Source organism: Moschus berezovskii, chromosome 2, assembly GCF_049115385.1.
Source record: "Moschus berezovskii isolate FMDL1 chromosome 2, NW_MosBer_1.0, whole genome shotgun sequence".
Classification (NCBI taxonomy): Eukaryota; Metazoa; Chordata; class Mammalia; order Artiodactyla; family Moschidae; genus Moschus; species Moschus berezovskii.
In genome coordinates, this window is record NC_142461.1 from 9,591,402 (window position 1) to 9,615,485 (window position 24,084).

Here is a 24,084-nt window from a genome sequence, read left to right on the forward strand (position 1 = left end):
AGCCTATTGAACTACCTCATTTTTGCCAATTAGAGCTGGCTCTTCTGCCATAGTGTCCTCTTGAAACCCCTCCATCTTCAGCGTTTCATGAGAGACTAGGTTTTAACTGGGTTGCCCCAAGACTTGGTCTCCTTCCTACTGAAAGATTGGAAATTGGTCTGAACAGGAAAACGTGGTGCAGAGAGGTTAGGAGAGGCTGGGCCAGGTAAGAAGTGCAGAGAGGGGAAGCCAAGATTAGGCAAAGGTCATCTTTATGTGTGATAAAGGATTCCTGTTCCAGAGTTATAATCCCAGGGCACAGGACTTGCTTTATATACCAGATTTTTCCTTCACCTGACTGGGCTAGGCCGACCATGCACAACAGGGTGTGTGTGTTTTTATAAAAAATGGAAGTTGGTAAGGAGAGGTTTTTAAGAACAATGCCTCTGTACCCATCTTGGGCTGCCCAGGGATGGATATGTGAAGCAAGGACAAGATCTTTAACGATTCTGGGCTTTTCCTCCTTGGCTTCTGGAGAGACCATCAGCAACGGCTTCTTTGTGGTTCCCAGAGCCAGGGTCCTACCCTGCTGCAGCAGTGATTAGTATCATGGCAGCTAAAGGTGGGGGTGGGGGTGGGGTTGGGGGACTCGTTTACAAGCTGTGAGATCACTGCAGACCTACCTCACTGTGTTGTCACGGGGCAAATGCAATAGAACGCATTGGGTGATGTGTGTCTGATCCTTGTCTCCCCCAGCTGCTGCCCTCCTCTAGTTTTATATTTGTCTGGGCTTTGTAGGACTTCACAAGTAGCTGATTTGGTGATTGCTAGGTGGCCTAGTTTGTGTAAATATAATGTGTTGGTCTTCTCCATGTTCTTTTGGGGTTTTATTGTTTACAAACTTCTTTTATATTGAGAAAAATAGCCAAAGCATCTTTGACAAAATGTTCTGCACCAGGCAAAAAGATCTGAAACATATGCTTGGGGGCCCCTCTTCTTGAAGTTGGGGGGGGTGTCTTGAACTACACTTTCTTTTGTGGTCCCCTTCCTCTATTTCCTATTTCAAACAAGATCTGTCCTAAAAACAGATTTCCTACCCCCTCCTCTTTCCACCTCTGTGCCCCCCAAAATAGACCATATACCGATATGTTTAATTTGTGGGGTAGTGATTAAGTGATTTGTGCAGAAATCCTGAAGAAGCTAAGATCGCTCCATCCCTTGTTCCCAATCTCAAGTCATGTCCATTCCTTGATGTGATTCATGCTAAACGGACTGCTGTATTTGGATGGGTTAAGACCAACTTTAATTTCTAATCCAAGGGTAGAGAGGAGCAAGGAAGGGGGCCTTCCATGTAGAAGGTAGAGATGGGAGACCACGAAAGGAAAGATGAATGTATATCCAAGTCACTCAGGAACTTTTATGCAGGTGCAAGAAACTTATGTCAAAGTAGCCACAAGATTGTTTAATAGCAGACGGACGAATGTAACTCCATGTTTACTGCTAGAAACCAAAGCTTTGTATGAAATCTTGAATTTATGGGGAGGGAGGGAGGGTAGAAAAGCATGTACCCATCTGTCCTTTTCCTTATCCCTTCTCATTCCTGAACTGCAGGAGACAGCCCCTTGGGCTTTGGCGACCCCATCTGGGCAGTGTTTATTTGATGGCTGATTTTGCTGTGCCAGCTACTTCCTTTCCCATTTGCTATCATTTTGTAACACACACTGACCCTTTCCCCTTCCCTTTCTTTTCCTTGGGAATATACAATGAATAAAAACGTATTGGTACTGAAACTGTCATCGTGGTTGATGTTTAAGGCGCCTTCCTCCTACTGTTATTTCCACCTTGGATTGGGACTCAGAAGTCATGAGAAGAACCATTAAGTTTTCGGTTCAGCCATTTTCTTAGGAGTGAATCTTGAAAGTTCAGTCTTTTTAGCACCTCATTACAGTGGATTTTTGTTTCTAGTTAAGGCCTCTTGTCCTTTCCCTGGAAGCTGCCACATTCAAGAGGGGATTAAGGGCTTGGCATGCATAAGAATGGGGTTGCCTGTGCCACTGGCTGGGATGAAAGGATGGGGCCATGGCTTGGGGCATGAGACCCTAATAATACTTTGTCCCTTGCTCCTCAAAGCTCTTTACAAATCTTAATTAATTAACCCCCGTAGCAATCCAGGGAGGGAAATACTGGAAACTGGGGAAAGTGAGGCCAGAGGAGATACACTAACTAGTTACAAACACACGTTAACAAGTTCCCTAGCCTTCTATTTCTTAACATCTAGCTCCCCCCATAAAAAGGATGGTTTACTTGATTGGAAGCATACCAACTATCACACGAAGTGCAAGAAACCATTAACAAAAACAAGGGTAAGAAGTTTCCCTGGTGGCTCACTGGTAAAGAATTATGCAATGCAGGAGATGATGGTTCGATCCCTGGGTCTAGAAGATCCCCTAGAGAAGGAAATGGCAACTCACTCCAGTATTGCCTGGGAAATCTACTGGGTAGAGGATCCTGGCAGGCTACAGTCCATGGGGCTGCAGAGTCAGACACAACTGAGCAACTAAACACTCCAGGGACTTCTACCAAAAGTCAAAGCTGATCATGGAAGATGTTAAAAGCAGCAAACTACTGGATTTCAGTAAATGGTTTTCCTGCAAAATTGAAGTAGTCAGATAGGCAACCTAGATGCCAAGCAGGAAGGATGGAAAAGCTTAAGAAATTTCATGGATGGGTTACTCATCTCTAGAGGGCTTTGATCATTTCACTCAAAAATAACAACTTTCATCATAAAGAGTGGGAGACAAAGTAATGAACTGGGAGTTATGACTGCAGTATCTCTCTTGTCTCTGATGACACTGGAATCGAAAGTTAGAAACAGGAAGGTTCTTTGAAAATGGTAGTTTTTGTTCCCCCCCCCCTTCTTTAACTTTGAGAAAACTAAACCCCCAATTTCTTTTGTGAATTAGTAACTCGAATTCCTGCAGCCCTTTTCGTTAAAAGTTTGGTACAGAAAGAATACCCCAGATTTTTCTATCAAGGTTAGTTGATGGCCTTAACGTTTCTTAAGCAGAGTTCTTTCTGACCTTAATCCTTTGAGTTCCTTGGGTAGGTCCTACGAATGCAAACCCTAAAATGTGTGCCTTAAGTCAGCACAAAACGGACTGAGGTTAAGTGTCTTGTGAGACCAACGAGAGCCAGGAACTTCGTAAACGATTAAATCCACTAAATAAGACAAAATGGTGTAAACACACGCTTTTTGAGACTTGGATCAGCTCTAAAGCCAATGCTGCAGCCTTACAGTTGGCAGAACGCTGCCTTACCCCTTTTCCTCAGCAGTCCTAATCTGCTGCGAGCGGCTGAGAAGTCCCGGCATTTCTGAGATGAGGCTCCCCTAACTCCTAATTCCCGTCCTGTAACCGGATGGTCTACAGATTTAGCGGCTCTCCCAGGTGGTCTGGACTCCGCCTGCCCCAGCAAGGTCCCTGACACTTGGCCTGGAGCCGAGTCGCCCGCCTCACCGCGTCCCAAAGGCAGGCCTCTCGCATTTGCCTCACCCCGCCCCGCCCCCAGGCGTTCGAACAGCCGGGAACGCACTCCTCGTCGCTCCGCCTCCTCCGAGCGCGCAAGCGCAGGCCAGGGCTCCGCCCCTAGGTGACGGGAGAGGCGTGTCCCAGCGCCCAACGATGACGTGTTCTTCCAGCGCCACGTCGTGAGGAAGTGTCGGGTCACTGGAGCAGTTGGAAGGCGCTGGCGGAGGTTGTCAAGGTGCTGGATTCAGGGTGGGGTGGATTCAGGTGAGGAGAGAGATTGACTGGGCAAGAGGCAGCTGTGGGACAAGCAAAAGGGACAGTGGAAGAGACAGTGAGAGAGTAAATAATTGGGAAATCTCTAGGATAGGAGGTAACGGGTGCAGTAGCTGAAAGGGTTGTCGACCCGGAGCACCGAAAGTCGGAAGCTGCCTGGGGGAGGATGGAAAAGGAAGAAGGGGGAAGGCGCTACGATGTGACAGGAAGCAGACGTTTGCAACAGATGTTCAGAAAAAGGCGGTGCAGACACTGAGGGAGAAGGGGATAGCAGCAAGCTCCACCAAGCCCGTGGAGCCAAGAAAAGGCCTCTGCCCTCAAAGTCCTGTTGTCTTAGAAGTCTGGGTGGAGAAAGACTAGAGACTTAGGCCAGTGCCTTTGGGTTCTAATGCTGGCTGCTCTCTACCATTTTTGGTGAATCCCTGCAAGTCAAACGTAGTTGTTTGCCGGCGTGGTGACTTATGGTTCTCTTTTTTGTTTATACAGAGTTACCTGGTTGGTGTCTGATCGTCCTGTGCTGCTTCTCCGGGGCAAGAACTATGTCATGGGTCAAAGAAGGCGAGCTGTCTTTTTGGGAGCGGTTCTGTTCCAATATCATAAAGGTGAGCCCACAGCACCAGCTGGCCTTTTGGTTTGTTGGGTAATCTTATATCAAAACCTGTTATTAAAATTGAGTAATCCCGGACGTTTATAGATTTGTCATAGAATTTAGCAGTGGTGTTAAAGAGTCTTAGAATTGCAAGTCTAGGTTTCTGGCAAATTATTGCCCTAACTCCCGCGTTTTCAGGAAACCTAGGACCTCCCAGTGTCACTGGGCAGCACTGGCTGTTAGGTCTTCCTGAAATTTGTTTCCGTAGAACTTTGATCGGTTATTCCTAGTACTGTTCTCTGGGTTTAGATAAAATAACTAATCTTTCTTTGATGTGATGGTAGAGCATAATGGTTAAGAGTTTGGGATCTGGAGGCAGACAACTATGAATGAAAGTCCTATTCTGTCATGTACTAACCAATGTGACTTTATATGGTGGTTTTGATGATGAGATGAAACTACATAGAAAGCAAGTTACTATTGTTAGGGGTGCTTTTCAGCCATTTGAAGACTATAATCACTCTGTTTCCTACCCTCTCCTTGGTTCCCCCAGGTCTTCCCTCAACTTTTTCTCTAGGAATCACAGCAAAGTTATATCCTCTGCATATGAAAGGTTTGAGATTGGAGCCAGTCAGCTTGGTTTCAGCCCCAGGCTCCCAAGCAGTGGGTAGCAGTGAATTTATGAGTAAGCCTTGAACCTCACCTCCCACACATAAAAAATGCCAAGTGATCTCAGGCAGTGCAGGAAATGGAAAGCATCTCCTTAGGGAATCACTGCAGTCTTGTGTTGGGAAGAACAAACTTCATGACTTTATTGGAATTTTTTTTTTGGGGGGAGGCCTCTATGTAGGGGCAAAAATAGAAAATGTCAGAGAGTTGCAAGGGAAGTGGTCTATGAAGAAACCCTCCAGTGAGGGAAAATAGTCCAAGGAGTGAATTTTTGCTATGATGGACAATGTAAGACTGCTCTAAGCCAGATGGGAAGTTTTGTTTGCCTCCCAAATGCCTTTCTTGTTTGTTTTGAAGTGGCTCCTGACATTGAAATTTTTATAAAAGTCTTGAGTGTCTTCTCTTGTGAAATAAGAAGATCCAACAATTTTAGGCCTCTATTCCTCTGTGACCGCACTCAAATGGAAGTGGATGCCTGTTTTGTGAGGAGGATGCCCTCTACATTTGACCACATCCATCATTTATCTTTCCTATGTCTTCCAGTTGAAAGCTTTTGAACCCAAGCTGATGGTTAAGGGCATACAGTTAAGACTCTGAAAGCACATAGACCTCAGTGTGAATCCCCACTTTGTCTCTTAGCTGTGTAACTTGTGCAGGTCACTTGACCTCTCAGCCTCAGTTTTTTCATGTGTAAAATGCAGATACTACTATTTACTTCATATGTTTGTATAATGAAAAAAAAGCTAAGGTGAAGTATAAAAAATCCAGCATAGTACTTGACATGTAGTAAGGGATCAATAAACACAAAAATAAATGAAAGTGCTTAATGCTTATGTATTGAGTGAAAAAGTGCAGAATACCTAATTCCCTTCCTCAGGACTTTTATCATATAACTCAAGCCTATCAGCTTGGCATATTGTCTCCTTTTATCTCTGAGTATTATGTGATGTGTCCATTTGTCTTCTTACTTCACAGGCAGGCCCCATGCCCAAACACATTGCGTTTATAATGGATGGGAACCGTCGCTATGCCAAGAAGTGCCAAGTGGAGCGGCAGGAGGGCCACTCACAGGGCTTCAACAAACTGGCAGAGGTGGGTGTGGGTGGCAAAATCAAGGGTGAATGGTCTGGGGAGAACTGGATTATAGATAAAAAACCACACCCTGAGTTTGCTGTGGTTTGAGAGTGCTTTTATAGCTGTTTTCTTCCTTGCTTGTTTGCTAGCTGTAAGTCTCATATCAGCATTCACAAAAAATTAAATCGTCTAGTGAATCATCACAAAATATTAGATATAAGAACAAAATTGTCTCCTCTTACCACTTTAATTTTCAATAGTTTATATTTTTCTGTACCTCATCCCAGTCCTTATAGTATGTTCAAAATGACTTAACATCTGTAAAATTATATCATAGCTTTTGGAAAAATTATTTATTTTTCAGTTCAGTCATTCAGTTGTGTCCAACTCTTTGCCACCCCACGGACTGCAGCACACCAAGGCCTCCCTGTCCATCACCAACTCCCGGAGCTTACCGAACCCATGTCCATTGAGTTGGTTATGCCATCCAACCATCTCATCTTCTGTCATCCCCTTCTCTCGCCTTCAATCTTTCCCAGCATCAGGGTCTTTTCAAACGAGTCAGTTCTTCGCATCAGGTGGCCAAAGTATTGGAGTTTCAGGAATACTATGTTGGTTTCTGCCATATATCAACATGAATTAGCTACAGGTATACATATGTTCCCTCACTCTTGAACCTCCCTCCTACCCCTTGCCACCCCTCTAGGTTGTTATAGGGGGTTTGGGTTCCCTCAGACATACAGCAGATTTTCATTGGCTGTCTGTTTTACATATGGCAGTGTATATATGTTTCTATGCTACTCTCTCCATTCATCCCACCCTCTCCTTCTCCACCCCCAGCCCATGTCCATAAGTCTGTTCTCTATGTCTGCGTCTCCATTGCTGCCCTGCAAATAGGTTCATCAGTACCATTTTTCTAGTTTCCATATATGATATTTGTTTTTCTGACTTTCTTCACTCTATATATTATGCTCTAGGTTCATTGACCTAATTAGAATTGACTCAAATGTGTTCCTTTTTATGGCTGAGTAATATTCCATTGTGTATATATACCACAGCTTCTTTATCCATTTGTCTATGGATATCTTGGTTGCTTCCATGTCCTAGCTATTGTAAATAGTGCTGCAGTAAACACTGGTGTACATGTGTCTTTTTCAGTTATGGTTTCCTCAGGGTATATGCCTAGTAATGGTATTGCTGGGTTGTATGGTAGTTTTATTCTATTTTTTTAAGGAATCTCCATACTGTCTTCCTGGACATACTGGAGTGGGTAGTTGTTCCCTTCTCTAGCTGTTCTTCCCAACCCAGGGATCAAACCCAGATCTCCCTCATTGCAGACAGATTCTTTACCAAATGAGCCACCAGGGAAGCCCAAGAATACTGGAGTGGGTAGACTATCCCTTCTCCAGGGGATCTTCCTAACCCAGGAATAGAACCAGGGTCTCCTGCATTGCAGGCGCATTCTTTACCAGATGAGTTACTAGGGAAGCCCATGTTAGTTTTATTCATAGTTTTTTAAGGAATCTCCATACTGTCTTCCATAGTGGCTGTATCAATTTACATTCCAACCAACAGTACAAAAGGGTTCCATTTTCTCTACACCCTTTCCAGGGCTTGTTTGTAGATTTTTTGATGATGGCCATTCTGACTGGTGTGAGGTGATACCTCATTGTAGTTTTGACTTGCATTTTTCTAATAATGATGTTGAGCATCTTTTGATGTGTTTATTAGCCATCTAGATGTCTTTGGAGAAATGTCTGGGTAGGTCTTTTGCCCACTTTTTGATTGGGTTGATTGTTTTTCTGCTATTGAGTTGTATGAGCTGCTTGTATATTTTGGAAATTAATCCTTTGTCAGTTTCATTTGCTATTATTTCCTCCCATTCTGAGGGTTGTCTTTTCACCTTGTTTATAGTTTCCTTTGCTGTGCAAAAGCTTTTAAGTTTAATTAGGTCCCACTTGTTTAGTTTTGTTTATATTTCCATTATTCTAAGAGGTGGGTTATAGAGGATCTTGCTATGATTTATATCATACAGTGTTCTGCTTATGTTTTTCTCTAGGAGTTTAGTAGTTTCTGGTCTTATATTTAGGTCTTTAGTCCATTTTTAGTTTATCCTTTTACATAATAGTTGTCCAGTTCTCCCAACACCACTTATTGAAGAGGCTGGTCTTTTCCCCATTGTATATTTTTGCCGCCTTTGTCAAAGACACGGTGCCCATAGGTGTGTGGGTTTATCTCTGGACTTTCGATCTTGTTCCATTGGTCTATGTTTTATATATAGCTTTGATAACATTGTTTTTTCTTGACACTTGGGCAAGTATTTTTCTAAGTTCATATATAGCCTTTCTACCTGTATGTTTTAATGACTGTGGAACATTTTATTCTGAGGATCTGACATGGTTTGTTCAGCTGATCCACTGTTATTGGACATTATAAATGGTACTGGGCTTCCCTGGTGGCTTTGACAATAAAGAATCCACTTGCGATTCAGGAGACTCTGGTTTGATACCTGGATCAGGAAGATCCACCAGAGAAGGGAATGGCTACCCATTCCAGTATTCTTGCCTGGAGAATCCCATAGACAGAAGAGCCTGGTGGGCTACAGTTCTTTGGATCACAAACAGTTGGACACAACTGAGCAACTAACACTTTTGCTTTTCACTTTGATAAATGGCACTAGTTTAGAATAAATTCTTAGAAGTGACATGTCCAGAGCAAAAGTAGGGGGTGACTACCCATCCTGAGACTGAGGTGTTTTTCAGGACACGGGCCTTTAAGTGCTTAAACTAGGAAAAGTACAAGACAAACAAGGACATGACTCCAACAAAGGTCATCGGCATTTTATGGTTTTAATGCCTATTGCAAATTGGGAAACATTAAATTTAACGATAACAGTAGACTGTGTTGATCTTTGTGAAACTCTAGCCCATGGATCTCAGCTTCCTGGCACAAAAACACAGCCAGCACAATGATAACTTTTTGCCTTGAATGAGTGGTTGTGGCGTTCTCTCCAACATTGTGGAGTCTTCATGTCTGTTGACCTGAAGTTTCTCTTTTATGACTAGAGGCGGTTTTGCCCTAGTGCTTAGAAACTTAAGCTCTGTGGTCACTCAGAATTCATTGGCACCCCTGCTCTGCCACTTCCTGGCTCTGTGACCTGCTTTAAGTTACATAGCTTCCCTTTGCCTCAGTTCCTCCATCTATAATATGGGGAAATAACATAAGGATTAAATAATATGGTCCAGTGAAAAGCATGTGGCACATGCTGGCGTAAAGGAAGTGCTCAAAAATTGAAGCTGTTATTAGCGTCTTTAGTGACTGAGGTCAATGGTGGGCTCCGACCCAGATGTACCCTCTAAGTTCGCTGCCTGGTAAGGTCTTCAGGGCCCAAGCCCATTGGCAGTTAATGTGTTTGTGTTGTGTGTCTGATAGTGATAGAAAGGTGGTTCTTCAGCTTTATTTCTTCAGTTCTGTTTGAATGTCTTCTGTCCCTTGCCTTTAACCTGTAGGCTCCCTGTCTCAACACTGCTGTTCTCAGCTCCAGTTTGTTCTCCACCTTTAGTGGCACTAGGTTAGAGAAGTACCAGAAGACAGTTTAAATTTGAGTTTTACTTGTCTTTTCACTGAGGTGTAATTTGATGCAGGGAAATGCACAAATTTGGGGTTTTGACAATTGCACTCATCTGTTTATTCCACACCCCTGTGAAGATATAGAACATTTCCATCTTTCTAGAAGGTTCCTTTGTGCCCCCTCCCAGTGAAACCCTGTGCTACCTCCTCTTCCTCTCTACAGGCAACCACTGTTCTGATTTCTCTCACTCAATGTGATGAGTGTTTGCTGTTCTAGAACCTCATATAATGGATTCATACAGTGGAGGTGTGGACTTTTGATACATTTCTTCACATTCCGAGCCTCAGTTTTACTAATGCCTTTCTCAAAGGGTTGCTTGAAGAATCAAATGAAATAATGTATGTGAAAACACTTTGGAGACTTAAATGCTCCACACTTGTGCAGTTGTTGCTTGTTTTCTTGTAACTCATCAGCTTCTCAGTCTTCTGGAATAATGATATTGTGAGTGGTACTACCTGTGTTCTTATGTACCTGTAGCCACCTGGTGAGGGATGGGTTATGGTGCCGTTTCACAGATAAGGAGATTTAGGCCTGAGAGGTTAAATGATATGCCGGCAGTCACATAGCAAGTGCATGATGGAGTCAGGGGCTAGGACCTAGAACTTTACTCTCTCAGCGAAGAGTTGTTTCCAGTAAGCCACAGTAGCATCAGCATAATAATACTCATTAAGTTCGTATTTTTCAGTCCCTCAATTGGTGGCTTTCTGCTTGTTTGGTTCATTATTCTGGTATTATCCTAGTTCTACCCAGAGTGGGAAGGATAAAAGTCTGTCTCCACTTCCAGCACTGAGTTGGGGCTGAGGCATGTCCTGTTTCCCTTCCTGCTCTTCCTTGTATCCTAGCTCCTTGCCTTCTCCCCCTCAGACTCTGCGTTGGTGTTTGAACTTGGGCATCCTGGAGGTGACAGTCTATGCGTTCAGCATCGAGAACTTCAAACGCTCCAAGAGTGAAGTAGACGGGCTAATGGATCTGGCCCGGGAGAAGTTTAGCCGCCTAATGGAAGAACAGTAAGATGCTATCAGAGGGGAGCGTGTGTCCTTCTACCACCTCCAGCCTTATCCCAACCCTCTGCTCTTTTTTCTGGGGCTAGTTAAGGAACTCTAAATCTTTCTGCTGTTAATAAGACCTCTTCAGTGGCAAGTATGACAAGCTAGTTTTTCTTTTTTTTTTTCAAAGGAAACATTTATTTGAGAGTATAGAGGTATTTCATAGAATTCAAGGACAAGTATCGCCAGCCTCAGGTAATACTGAAGTCAGGAATTGAAATCCATTAGATAATGGATTCTAAATGCCTCCTTGGACATTTACTTCTTTTGCTCTACAGACCAGCTTTGTCTGCTTAAAGAGCACAGCCCAGAATGAACTAAAACCCTAGTTGGTTCTAGTTCTAAGCAGCCCACCTTAGATCAGATTTCTATCCTGGAACCAGTAAGCTGTGATCAGGGGAGTAGAGTGAGAGAAACTTTGAAAAAGTCATTTCCTGTGGTGCAGTCATCCCTAAAAAGCTACTACACTTCCCTGTGTATTCCCTTGGAAGGGACTGGATGATGCACAAAAGGCCTTTATGGGGATGAGTCAGTACTAGTCTTATCTGTCATTATGTTTAAGCCTTAATTTAGGGAGCAAAGCCAGAACGAGACAAAGAGGAAGTTTGGTGGAAATTATTTGCTTCAAAGTGTGGAACTCTCTCCAGCCTGGACTGCCCCAAAGTCTTCATTACAACCATTCTCTGCCCAGCTTCTCCTCACTCCAGGACCAGGAAGATGAGAGAAGAGAATACTTAGAGCTCTAGCAGAACTCGGCCTAGGAAAGTTCTGTCATTTCTGTCCCTGTGTGGGTCTGGGTGAGGGGAGTGTAGCCAGGCTTCTCTGTCCATGTTAAGATGGTGAGACTGTGGGCCACAGACATTACTGCCTCCTTTGTGGCTCAGAAGTCACACCCAAGGGACTGGGGACAGAGGTAATGGGGATACATTTCAGGTGTTCAGATTCTTCTGTATTTCACACTAATTTTGCCTTTTTAAAGTGCTTATACTATGTGTCAGGCCCTGAGTCTAATGTGCATTCTCATTTAATATTCACATTATCCTGTGAGAAAGGTATTATTACCCAGTTGTAGAGAGGAAGAAAGTAAAAACCGGAGAAGTTTAGGTGTGTGTCTTGGGTTGCGCAGCTGTCAGACAGACAGAGCCAAAACAGAATCTTCCTGACTCTGGAGCTAAGCTATTGTCTACTATACTGCACTCCAAGAGACAGGAGGTAATCTTACAGTTCTTAAAATGTGCTTCTGAGATTGTTCTAATCAGTCAGTAGTAGAGGACATGGTCTTAGGTTATGAAGTCCTGGATAGAGCAATAAGAAACCTTAGTAGTGGTTTTCCTATAGTGTGCCATAGAACCCCAGTGTTGTGAGGGTTGGGCGTGCAAGGACCCAGAGGGAACAAGATATACAGTGCTGCTTTGTGTTTATCTGTCTTATATATTGGGCATCTGTTTCAGATTTGGTTCAAAGAAAGAGTTTGGCTAAAAGAAGTTTGGAAAACCACTGGTCTTGTTGGGTTTCATCAGTTGGAAAACTAACGCTGGTGGAAAGAAGAGAAAGGTTTGCCCATGGTCATACAGCAAACTAGTGGCAGAACCAGGCTGGGAACCCAGATCTCCTGGCTCCTTTCCAGCACTTTCACAACTCCTTCCCTGTAGACCTCCTTCAGGTCATGTGCACTTTCACAGTGTGGCACTTCCCCAGTATGGCAGAGATGGTTAGCACCCCCATTTTACAAGGTGAGAGGCTCAGCAAGGCTAAGCAGTTATGCTAGGTCAGATAGTAAACAGCAACACTAGGGCTTGAGTCTAGGTATTCTTTCGCTTTTTTGGCCATATCCCAGGGCATGCGGGATCTTAGTTCCCTGACCAGGGATTGAACCTGTGCCCCCTGCAGTGAAAGCACAGAGTCCGAAAAACTGGAATTCCAAGGAATTCCCAAATCTAGGTATTCTTATTCAAATATTGCCTTGATTTTGAGTATACATTTGTCTACTAGCACTCAAGTGGGTTCTCAAAACTAGGTGATTAGATCTTGCTTCACTCTTGGAAGAAATGTGGTTGAGGGTTGCAGTGTGGAAAGGCTGTGGGTGCAGCTTTCAGCTCTGGGTCAGGGTTCTCCAGAACCTGCCAGATACCCTCGCCCCACAGTATACTTCTTGTTATGGAGCTCCTGTTTTCCAAACATTAGTCATTCTGTTTCTTAGCATTCCCAAGTTCAAGAAGCTGACTAGCAAACAGTGAGTTCATGCTCACTCTGCCATTTGGGAGTTACTGTATGGAGGCAGCGTAATGTTGTGACTAAAAAGACAGGCCCTAGAACCACACTGCCTTGATTCAGTATCTGACTTTCTACTCACCAGCTGTCTGATCTTGAACGAATTAACCTCCCTGGGCCTAAGTTTCTTCATCTGTAGAAGGGGAACGATAATGGTGTCTGCCTCAAAGGTAGGTGTCAAAATGGAATACATGTAAAGCACTTAGACCGATGTCTGAAAAAGTGAAAATAAAAGTTGCTCAGTGGTATCCGACTCTTTGTGACCCCATGGACAATAAAGTCCATGGAATTCTCCAGGCCAGAACACTGGAGTGGGTAGCCTTTCCCTTCTCCAAGGGATCTTCCCAACCCACGGATCGAACCCAGGTTTCCGCATTGCAGGTGGATTCTTTACCAGCTGAGCCACAAGGGAAGCCCAAGAATCCTGGAGTGGGTAGCCTATCCCTTCTCCAGTGGATCTTCCCAGCCCAGGAATCAAACGGGGGTCTCCTGCATTGCAGGCGGATTCTTTACCAACTGAGCTATCAGGGAAGCGCAGACCAGTGTCTGGCAATTAACAAACATATAATTAATGTTCAGTTCAGTTCAGTCGCTCAGTCAGATGTTGCTCTACTTACATTTCATGAGAAGTTAACAAAAGTAACCGGTAATACAACTCCTGCCCTTGAGTTTGTTTGCCTGTCAGAATGGGACAGATAGCATAGAATCCATGTGATACAGCTTGCCAACAGGGACACGTGAGGCAGTGTAATATGTGGTAAAGAAATTTGGGTTCTCAAATCAGACAGACCTAGGTTTCAGTCCTGACACGGCTCTTGATGGGTGTTTCACTTTGGGTAATCCCTATCTGAGCCTCAGCCTATTCTCTCTGAGCCTCAGTTTCCTGCTGGAGAACAGGGAATATACGAAACTCGTTTCAGAGACATTGAAGGCATGCAATGAAATAATAGATGTAGAATGTGCCTGACACATAGGAAAGCACTCAGACTGGTAATTGAGTATTATCTAAGCACTTTGCTCTCTCCAGCTCAGCAGGTGCCCTGTCCCAACTCCCAAACCTGCCTCCTTTCCCCCTTGATCAGGGAGAAACTGCAGAAGCATGGGGTATGTATCCGGGTCCTGGGTGATCTGCATTTGTTGCCCTTGGATCTCCAGGAGCTGGTCGCACAGGCTGTGCAGACCACCAGGAACTACAACAAGTAAGTTTTCAGATTTTCCTTTCAGGGCCTGTATCAATCTTTGACTGCCTCTAACTTTAGGGAGAGCTCCTGGGCCTTTCTTGGCCTGCATTTTGTACAAGAGGCAATAAGGAGTTGGTTTCGGATGCTAAGAAGCTTCTACCTTCAGCTATAGGGCAGACGGAGATGTTTCTGCAGTACCTTGTTACATGTTCACACATGTAGTTTCTTATCTTCATCCTTCATGGGCCTTTCCCCCTCCTATGTATATACATATATATATACACACACATATTTAAGTATATAAATATATTTACATTTGTGTGTGTGTGTGTATATATATATGCGCACCTATTTATGTACATATATATATATGTATTTAAATATATATGTTTGTGTTTGTGTGTATTTTTTAATTGACAGAGAATGGGGTAGGAATGTATCAGGCATCATCCCTGTCTCTGAAGACAGATCCCTCAAGAAATTCTCTTTCTGTCCCACTGCTTTAACCAATAGATGGGATGACCTGGGGAGGACATGCTGATGCAGTTGGGAACAGAGTTTAATAATCCAAACTTCATTATGTGTGGCTTTGCAATGTAATGTATATTTGGCAGTGGATTTGTTTCACATCAGATTTCCTTCCTATTCTTCTCTACTTGTTCTAATAATCACAATGAATTCACATCCCCTGAAAGCCGGGTGCTAGCAGAAGGCAAGAAGTTTAAGTGAATAATAAGGATCAGTTAGTATTTTTCTTATTACAAAACTTACTACAAAAATGTGTTTCTTCCCAAGGAAAATAGGAAAACTCAAAAAACTAATAATCTCGCCTTTCAGAGGTATCCATGGTTAACGTTTGTTGTGTGTTCTACCACAGAAGGGGTGCTTTGTAATCTGGGACTCTGCTTCTTACTCCCTGTCCCTCTTGGTAAATTATTCTGTTCTTCCCTTCTCAGGTGTTTCCTGAACATCTGTTTTGCTTACACATCCCGTCATGAGATCAGCAATGCTGTAAGAGAGATGGCCTGGGGAGTGGAACAAGGCCTGCTGGATCCCAGGTACCCACAGTCGTTCAGCATGGTGACTGATAGGGAAAGCAGGCATGCACCGAATCATAGAATCCCTCCTAAATCATGTACGTGGGTCAGAAGTCAGATCAGGAATATATATGGAAAGATTCAGGTGAGGGTGATTCCCCTCACTTAGAGTTTCAGAATGATGTCTTATATCTGCTTTAGAATTTCTCTGTGTTTGCCACATACCAAGAAGTTCCAGAAAAATGGCATAGCAGGATAGCAACACTGTGGCATGCAATAAACACGATGCCCTCCTAGCCCTTTGGCAGAGTTTTTCTAGGAATGATCTTTCAGGAATGCAGCTTTTGAGGGGTATTGTCCTTTAGGCCTGTCATGTACAGTTCATGCAAGATTCAGGTATTTTTCAGAAGGAAAACTGTTCATCATTAACAACATGGTGGGATTTTTAGAGCTGGGAGAGACTTTGGAAGCCATCTGTCTGCTCAGTCTCTATTTTGAGTGTAACCTTTGGTAATAATATTAGTAAACTAACAACAGCAATAGTAAAATACAGTAGCAAAAAAAAAAACCCAGGTAATATGTTATGCTTTGTATTTTATTACATTAATATTCTTAAGCGTAAGAGATTTGAGTCTTTTCTCCATTGTATAGATGAGAAAACTGAGCTCACATTGAAATGACTTTCCCAAGGTCATTCTTCTGACAAGTGCCAGAGCTGGGACTTCTATCAAAAACTGTCTTGATTCCAGAGTTTTTGTCCTGACATATGAGGTCTTGGGACCCAGGAATTTTTTTGACTCCCTCTTGGATATAATTTTATTTTCCTGGGAAACTAAATTAAAAATGAAATTTCTCAGTGAGAATGAAATTATATAAGAAGAAAAAGAGATAGTTTTTAAGGCTATTTTATGAATCCCTCTTCTCCCCAATAGGTGAATGATCTTTCTGTGCTACATAATTTATTCATTCAATCAATCATTCATTCGTTAAACAGATATTTTTTAAGTGCCTACTGAAGGCCAGGCACATTGTTATATAGAGAGGATATAGTGGTAAGAATAAAAAACACGTATTTCCTGTTTTCATGGAGCTCTGGCAAGGGAAGCAAACATTATCAAGATCATACAAGTCAGCATAAAATTATATTGATGATAAGCGTGATAAAGGCATTGGTGTGTGGTTCAATAAGAATTTATACTTAAGAGGAATGGACTTGGTATGGAAGGCTCTCTAAAGGAAATAAATGATAAGTGACCTACCAAGGGGGTGGGAGGATAAGTAATAGCTGGGGAAAGAGGCAGTTGTGTGAGGAGCTTGTTAGTTGCACAAATACTGTTGGGAATAATTCAAGTAGAGAGTACTTGGAAGGGAGCTTAGATCATGGTGGTGATGGTGGAATAGACCAGAGTGCATGACGAGTAATTCAGCAGATCAAACTGAGGTGACTTGGTGGGCTGACTCTGGGAAAAGGGTGTGTTATGGGTGACTCTGACTTATGCAACAGAGGACAGTGGTGCCCTTCACTGTGCTGAGAACCGTGAGAGGATGCAGTTTGAGGAAGAAGGTCAGGAGTTTGGTCTAGGATATCCTGTAGTTGTTGAGCATAGACGTCAGGTCTACAATAGAGAGGAAGGGTTGGGACCTGGGTAACAGTGTGGTAACTGGTGCAAAGAGAGGGCCTAAGGAGTCTAAGGAGACTCTAGAGTGAGAAGAAGAGAAGGCCTTGCGTGGAGTTTTGAGAAAACTGGCTGGGTAGAGGAAAAGGAGCCTTAAGGGGAAAAGAGAGTGAACAACCAGAAAGGTTGAAACAAAAGGGCTGCCAGTATTATAGAAACCAAGTAAAGAAGGTGTTCATCAGTGCAGGTGGGTTGGGAGAAACAGTATCAAACAGTGTGGAGAGGTCAGTTAATATGTGGATTGAAAATTAGCTATTAGTGGGAAAAAATGAAGATACAGGGTAAGTTGGCAGCATGGGGCTGGGCAGGAAGATGAGATATAGATAGATGAGGGATATACGAGTAGATGCAAGTTACTGGTAATTTTCTACTCTTGGGTGATTCTGTAGTTGTTCATTATATTCTTAGTGCTTTACAGTTAACATTTTATGCATTTACAAATATTTGTGCTAAAAAGAAAAGAAGCTATTTAGCAAGCAGATTTAATATGCCTTCATGCCTGGGACTAGAACTCTGATCTCGCCTCCTAGTGCAGTATGATTTATATTCCTCCCACATTGCATTGCCACTGACTTCCTGCTTTTTGCCTGGCAAGTTTTCTCATATCCATTTTCTCTACCCTGCATGGTTTAGTAACTTGCCTGTGTGGGTTAGTCATGCAGACATGGCGTGGGCTGGGCAGGTTACTCGGGTAAGGAGGCTGTCTCTCAAACCACCAGTTAAGGAAGCTTGATGTTCAGCTCAGATTGGGCTGATCAGGGCCTGAGGCAGTGCTCTTTACGTTCTTCAGTTTTAGGCAAATCCATATTTATAACAGAGAATCAGTGAGTTCACTACAGCCAGACTCTACTCTTCTCATAACTGGAATTTTTCTGTTCTCTCATTACCACTATCCAGCTCCTCATTTACCTTTCTTCCAGGGTATATATATATTTTTTTCTAGCAGCCATATTAATAGATTGTTTTTTGAGTCTCAAATTATGAAAGAAAGAATTAGATTGAGCGTAAATGATGGTTAATAAACTCTCTGGAGCAGGTCTTAACACTCTGCAGGCCTCTGTCTTCCCCTTAAAACAACAGTGTTAATAATAATTGCTAGTGTTTACTAAGCATTTTCTTTGCAGCCAGCACTTGATAAGTCCACGTATATACTTCAGTTAGTCCTTAGATGGATGCTTTGAAGTAAATACTGTTTTTATAAATTGAACCTCGCTATGAGGTTAAATGGGGCTTCTTTGGTGGCTCAGTTGGTAAAGAATCTACCTTCAGTGCAGGAGGCCTGGGTTTGAACCCTGGGTTGGGAAGATTCCCTGGAGAAGGGCATGGGAACCCCCTCCAGTATTCCTGCCTGATGAATCCCATGGACAGAGGAGCCTGGCGGGCTACACAGTCTATGAGGTTGCAAAGAGTCAGACACAACTGAGCGACTAAGCACAGCACAGCATGGGGTTAAATAACCAAGTTCACATCGTTGACTAGGATTTCCAGCCTGGCTCCAGAGCCTGTGCGCTCTTTCACTGTGGTATACCGACTGCCTTATAGGAAGGTTGAAATAAGCAATAATAAAGTATAAAAATAAAAATTAATATCTAATAGTTATCAGATCTTATGAGGCAGGCACGAGACTGAGTTTATCATGCATAGTCTCATCTGATTTTCATATAAGGTAGTGACTATTATTTGTCCCACTTTATAAGACCACTCATGTTGTTTAGTCAAAGTTGTGTCCGACTCTTTGCGACCCCAAGGACTGTACCCCGCCAGACTCCTCTGTCCATGGGATTTCCCAGGCAAGAATACTGGAGTGGGTTGCCATTCCCTTCTCCAGAGGATCTTCCTGACTCAGGGACTGAACCTGTGTTTCCTGCATTGACAAGGGAATTCTTTACCACTGAGCCCCCGGGGAAGCCCTGAGCCTGGTTATGTGCATGGGTGCGTGCATGCTCAGTCATGTCTGACTCTTTGCAGCCCCGTGGACTGTAGCCCTCCAGGCTCTTCTGTCCATGGGATTTCCCAGGCAAGAATACTGGGGTGGGTTGCCATTTCCTTCTCCAGGGGATCTTCCCCACATAGGGATCGAACCCACATGTCCTGCGTCTCCTGTATTGGGATTCTTTACCACTGTGCCACCTGGGAAGCCCAGCTAACTAAGTTTAAAAAGATTAGTTGGGACTTCCCTGGCAGTCCGGTGGTTACAGCTGTGCTTCCACTGCAATAGGTGTGGGCTCAATCCCTGATGGGGTACTTAAGATTCCACATGCCATGTGGCACAGCCACCAAAAAATTAAAAAAAAAAAGGTTAGTTGCCCTGCCTAACCTAAAGTCACATAAACAAAGTGGAACAGCCTGGACTCCACCTCAGTTGCATCTGCTTCCACAGCCTGTGTTCTTCACCATCTTCTCTATAAATTGAATCCTAGAGAAAGGCACTATGTCATTATCACAGGGCACATTTCTGAGTTTGTACCTTCTAGAAAAGGGTCTGTGTTTCCAAGATGGTACTGGGAACACAGTGACACGTTCTTACTCTCCCTTACAGGCCATTCACTGTCTTGATACGCACTGTCGCGCCAGGCCTCCCTTCCCAAAGCTGATGTCGTATCTGCATTATAGGTTTTTAATTGATTTTATTTTCGGTTGGCCATATCCTGAAATAAGTAGTTTATCAGGGAGGAGCCATTATCTTGTGGAATATTTGTACCAATATCCTTCCAAAAGATGTTTTACTTTTTTGTGTGATAAGACATGCATAACATAAATTTTACTGTTTTAACCATTTTTACTATAATTCAGTGGCATAAAGTACAGTCACAGTGTTGTATAATCATCACAACTATTTCTAAAAGTTTTCCATTATCCTAAATAGAAATACTTCTCTTAAAAAGAATACAACCTCCCCCAATATATGCATACTTGCAAGATATATAAAGATGAAAAATTAAATCTCTCAGGATTCGACCTTCAGCAACAATCCTGGTAACGGGTTTATTTTTCTGGCAGTGCTGGGTCTTTGTTGCTGCTTGGGCTTTTGTCTCGCTGTGGTGTGTGGGCTTCTCCTTGCAGCAGCTTCTCTCCTGGCGGAGATGGAGCTCTCGGGCTTCACTAGTTGTGCTTCCCGGGCTCTACAGCACAGGTCCAATAGCTAGAGTGCAGCTAGTTGTAGCACACCAGCTTCAGTGCTCTGAGACACGTGGAATCTTCTCGATCCAGTGGTCGAACCTGGGTCTCCTGCACTGGTAGGCAGATTCCCTGCCCCTGAGCCACCAGGGAAGCTGCCTGGTAACGTTTTGATTTGAAGTATTTCCTTCTGAGTCTTCTTGTGTGCTTATGTATATGTGTGTGTTTAACTACTGTGTTGATCTTTTCTAGCAAGCTGTGACAATGTCTGTTACTTGTTTTTGAGTTCTAGGTTGTTTGAAAAGGTACATAGTCAAATACGTTTTAGATGTATTTATATTTGGAAAACCAGTGTATATTTATTTCTGAGATCTGTTTTCAGTGGTTCATTGATCGATTGATTCGAACAAGTCTTTCTCTGTCCTGGCAAAGTCCTCTGCTAGAAGAACAGGATAAGGGCCTGCCCTCAAGCAGTTCACAATCTGGTTGTGTACACTAATATGTAATCCATGGTGCCGTGTTCCACAGTAGTGGGTGTGATGGGCAAGGCACAGAGCTGATGCTGACAAAAGTGGTGATCAGCTATGGTTGGGAGTTCAGCCAGAGTCATCTTTTAAAAGACTAATCCAATAATGACATAAGTATTTTTAACAGAAGAAATTACACTGTGAACAACTTACAACCTTAATCATGCTTTGTTTGCTTAATGTTGTACTATGAGCACTCTTTCATGTTCCATGTCTTTAATAATTCTTCCCTTTGTTTATTTGTTTATTTTTGGCTGTATCAGGTCTTAGTTGCAGCATGTGGGATCTTTCCCTGTGGTACACAGGTTCAGTAGTTGTGACTCACGAGCTCACTAACCTTGAGGCATGTGGGATCTTAGTTCCCTGACCAGGGATTGAACCCTCATCCCCTGTATTGGAAGGTGGATTCTTAACCACTGGACCATCAGGGAAGTCTCCTTAATAATTCTTCATATCATAGTTTTTAATGGCTACAGAATATATCTTGCTTTAATTACTCATTTTGCTTTTGGTTCTGTAGGCTATTTCTAATTTATCATTATTACAAATAGGGCTACAGTGAAATCTATGGCCTTAATTTTTATCTGCATTTTGGATTGTTTTCTCAGGATCTGGGTCTGGATGTGTCTGTTTCACCTTATTTTTGCCAAGATTTTTATTTAATGTAAACTATTAGGTGAAAATTTGTATTTTACTTTTCTTTAATGGAAATTATTTCTTAAAATTTTTCATGTGGCCAGCTAATACTATATAGTTGGTAGATTTTTCTTGGCCAAAGCACAGATATTCTATTTTTGTTTTGTCACTTTTGTCTGTACCTCCTTAGATTTCTCTTCTTTTTGAAAAGAATTCTGCCCACTGCATGCAGTAGCAGAACAAACTTTTTGCACACACATTTGAAATTCAGAGGGCTTATGTGGGGATTCCAAGTCCCCCAGCATGGTGGTAGGTCTGGAAATAATCTTTATTCTTCTTATGCATGTAGCATTTTATAGTTCCTAAGGTCACTGAAATCTGTTTTTCACTTGAGTTGACCCTCACAGTAACCTATAAGTAGACAGTACAAATGTGCCTATTTCAAAAACAAAGAGAGCTGAAAAATTGTTGATTGTACAATTTCGCCTTTTTTTTTTTTTTTTTTTTAATTTTTGCCACCCCACACAGCATGTAGAATCTCAGTTCCCCAACCAGGGATTGAACCCTGCCCACAGCAGTAAAAGGGCTGAATCCTAACCACTAGACCACCAGGGGGGCTTCCCTGATAGCTCAATTGGTAAAGAATCCGCTTGAAATGCAGGAGACCCCGGTTTGATTCCTGGGTTGGGAAGATCTGCTGGAGAAGGGATCGACTACCCACTCCAGTATTCTTGGGCTTTCCTTGTGGCTCAGTTGGTAAAGAATCCTCCTGCAATGTGGGAGACCTGGATTCAATCCCTGGTTTGGAAGATTCCCTGGAGAAGGGAAAGGCTACCCACTCCAGTATTCTGGTCTAGAGAATTCCATGGACTATGTCACAAAGAGTCGGACACAACTGAGTGGCTTTCACTTGCAGACCACCAGGGAGCTCCCATGTTTCACATTCTTAATGAGAGAATTAAAATCATGCTGTCAAGACAAGACTCAGGGGCTTCCCTGGTGGTCCAGTGGTTAAGAATCCACCTGCCAATGCAGGAGACACAGGTTTGATCCCTAGTTGGGGAAGATCCCACGTGCCCCGGGGCACGTGCGCCTGTGTCAGAACCGCTGAGCCTGAGTGCCTCAGCTACTGAAGTCCACATGCCTAGAGCCCATCCTCTGCAACACCAGAAGCCACGCAGCGAGACGCATGCACACCACAGCTAGAGAGTAGCCCCTGCTCGCCACAACTAAAGAAAGCCCGTGAGCAGCAATGAAGACCCAGCACAGCCAGAAATAAATATTTTTTAAAAAGGACAAGACTCAGATTATCAGGGAAATCTGAACCAGAGCCCTTCCTATTGCCCAGACATAAGTGAATATTATTTCTCATATGATGGTATAGAAAATAAAGCTGTGGTTTGCAAAACTATGACTGAGAGATGGACTTACCCAAAGACATACAACTAGTAAGTGTAAATCATTGTTCTGAACACTCAACCCAGATTGCTCTGCTTTTTTTTTTTTTTATAATTTTTATTTATTTGTTTTTGACTCTTTGTTGCTATGCAGGCTTTTCTCTAGTTTTGGAGAGTGGGGGCTACTCTCTAGTTGTAGTGCCTGGGCTTCTTACTGTGGTGGCTTTTCTTGTGGAACTGGGGCTCCAGAGCACAGGCTCAGTAGTTGTGGCACACGGGCTTAGTTGCTCCGTGGCATGTGGGATCTTCCCAGATCAGGGATAGAACCCATGTCGCCTGCATTGGCAGGCAGATTCTTTACCCCCGAGCTACCAGGGAAGCCTTTCTGCTTTTTTTGACTACGCTCCCAGAAGAATGTTCCCACCAAGAAATTTTGTTTTCTATGCAACGAGTTGACTCACTGGAAAAGACTCTGATGCTGGGAAAGGTTGGGGGCGGGAGGAGAAGGGGACGACCGAGAATGAGATGGCTGGATGGCATCACCGACTCTGTGGACATGAGTTTGAGTGAACTCCGGGAGTTGGTGATGGACAGGAAGGCCTGGCGTGCTGTGATTCATGGGGTCGTGGAGAGTCGGACACGACTGGGTGACTGAACTGAACTGAACTGAACCTCTTCCCGAGATGCAACTCTTACCCCTTGGAGATTCTAAATTCTGCCTCTTGGTGCTTGGTAGGATAAGTAAACAGCATTCCTAGAACCACCAGACACCAGTCTTGCAAATACCCTCTTTCACTGGACAGAAAAGGTTAACTTAAGATAAGTACTCCCAGTCCCCATTCTTCCTTCATTCCATCTCCTTTCTGAGTGTGTGTCTGCTTGGAAAAGTAGCTCTTATCAAATACAAGAGGGCTTATCATTTTGGTGTTTTTCATATCCTACGTGGATTTTTTACAGTGTTTCACTGTCCATATGACTTAAATTTAAGGTTTTAAAATTTTTATCTATAATAAATTCAAACAATAGCCAAAGTATATAAAGTAAAAAGAGATAGTCTTTCCTTCTTATTCAACCTTCCAGAAATACTCACCATTAACAGTATGGTGTATGCCTGTTTATATTTTGTGTGTATGTACCTATGTTTATGTGTATTCACAGGTGTGAGTGTTTCTGTGTGTGTGTGTTTTCCACACTATTTTTTTCTGAAACTTCCTTTTCTTCATTTAATGTTATGTCTTAGACATCTTTCCAAATCGGTGCACTTAGGTTTATCTTTATTAAAAACAGTGGCATAGTATTTAATCAATTGCAAGGTCCTAGGGCATATGCATTTTATTTGTTTTTAAAAAAATATTTATTATTTATTAGGTTGGTGCAAAAGTAAAAAAAAAATTGCAATTTTGCATTGTTGAACTTTGCTGTTTGATATTGGAATATATTCTTAAATAAATATG

At 43.0% G+C, this 24,084-nt stretch overlaps 1 protein-coding gene and 1 long non-coding RNA gene across 4 annotated transcripts in view; both read left to right on the forward strand.

Annotated features, from left to right (window-relative positions):
- Nucleotides 1–3,675: 3,675 nt before the first annotated feature.
- Nucleotides 3,676–24,084, forward strand: part of DHDDS (dehydrodolichyl diphosphate synthase subunit) — a 35,207-nt gene continuing 14,798 nt past the window's right edge. For 2 of the 3 annotated variants that reach the window (XM_055397460.2, XM_088843813.1), the window contains exons 1-6: nt 3,682–3,770; nt 4,266–4,381; nt 6,013–6,129; nt 10,607–10,749; nt 14,142–14,258; nt 15,197–15,298. In XM_055397460.2, coding sequence (XP_055253435.1) covers nt 4,319–4,381; nt 6,013–6,129; nt 10,607–10,749; nt 14,142–14,258; nt 15,197–15,298 — 542 coding nt within the window. In that variant the 5' untranslated portion in view covers nt 3,682–3,770; nt 4,266–4,318. Of the gene's footprint in view, nt 3,771–4,265; nt 4,382–6,012; nt 6,130–10,606; nt 10,750–14,141; nt 14,259–15,196; nt 15,299–24,084 lie in introns of all 3 variants that reach the window. The other variant, XM_055397459.2, reaches the window with a different exon arrangement.
- On the forward strand, nt 10,756–14,117 carry LOC148778475 (uncharacterized). Its single transcript, XR_016039125.1, has 3 exons — nt 10,756–12,342; nt 13,145–13,229; nt 14,087–14,117. It is a non-coding gene; the product is annotated as an uncharacterized LOC148778475 (long non-coding RNA).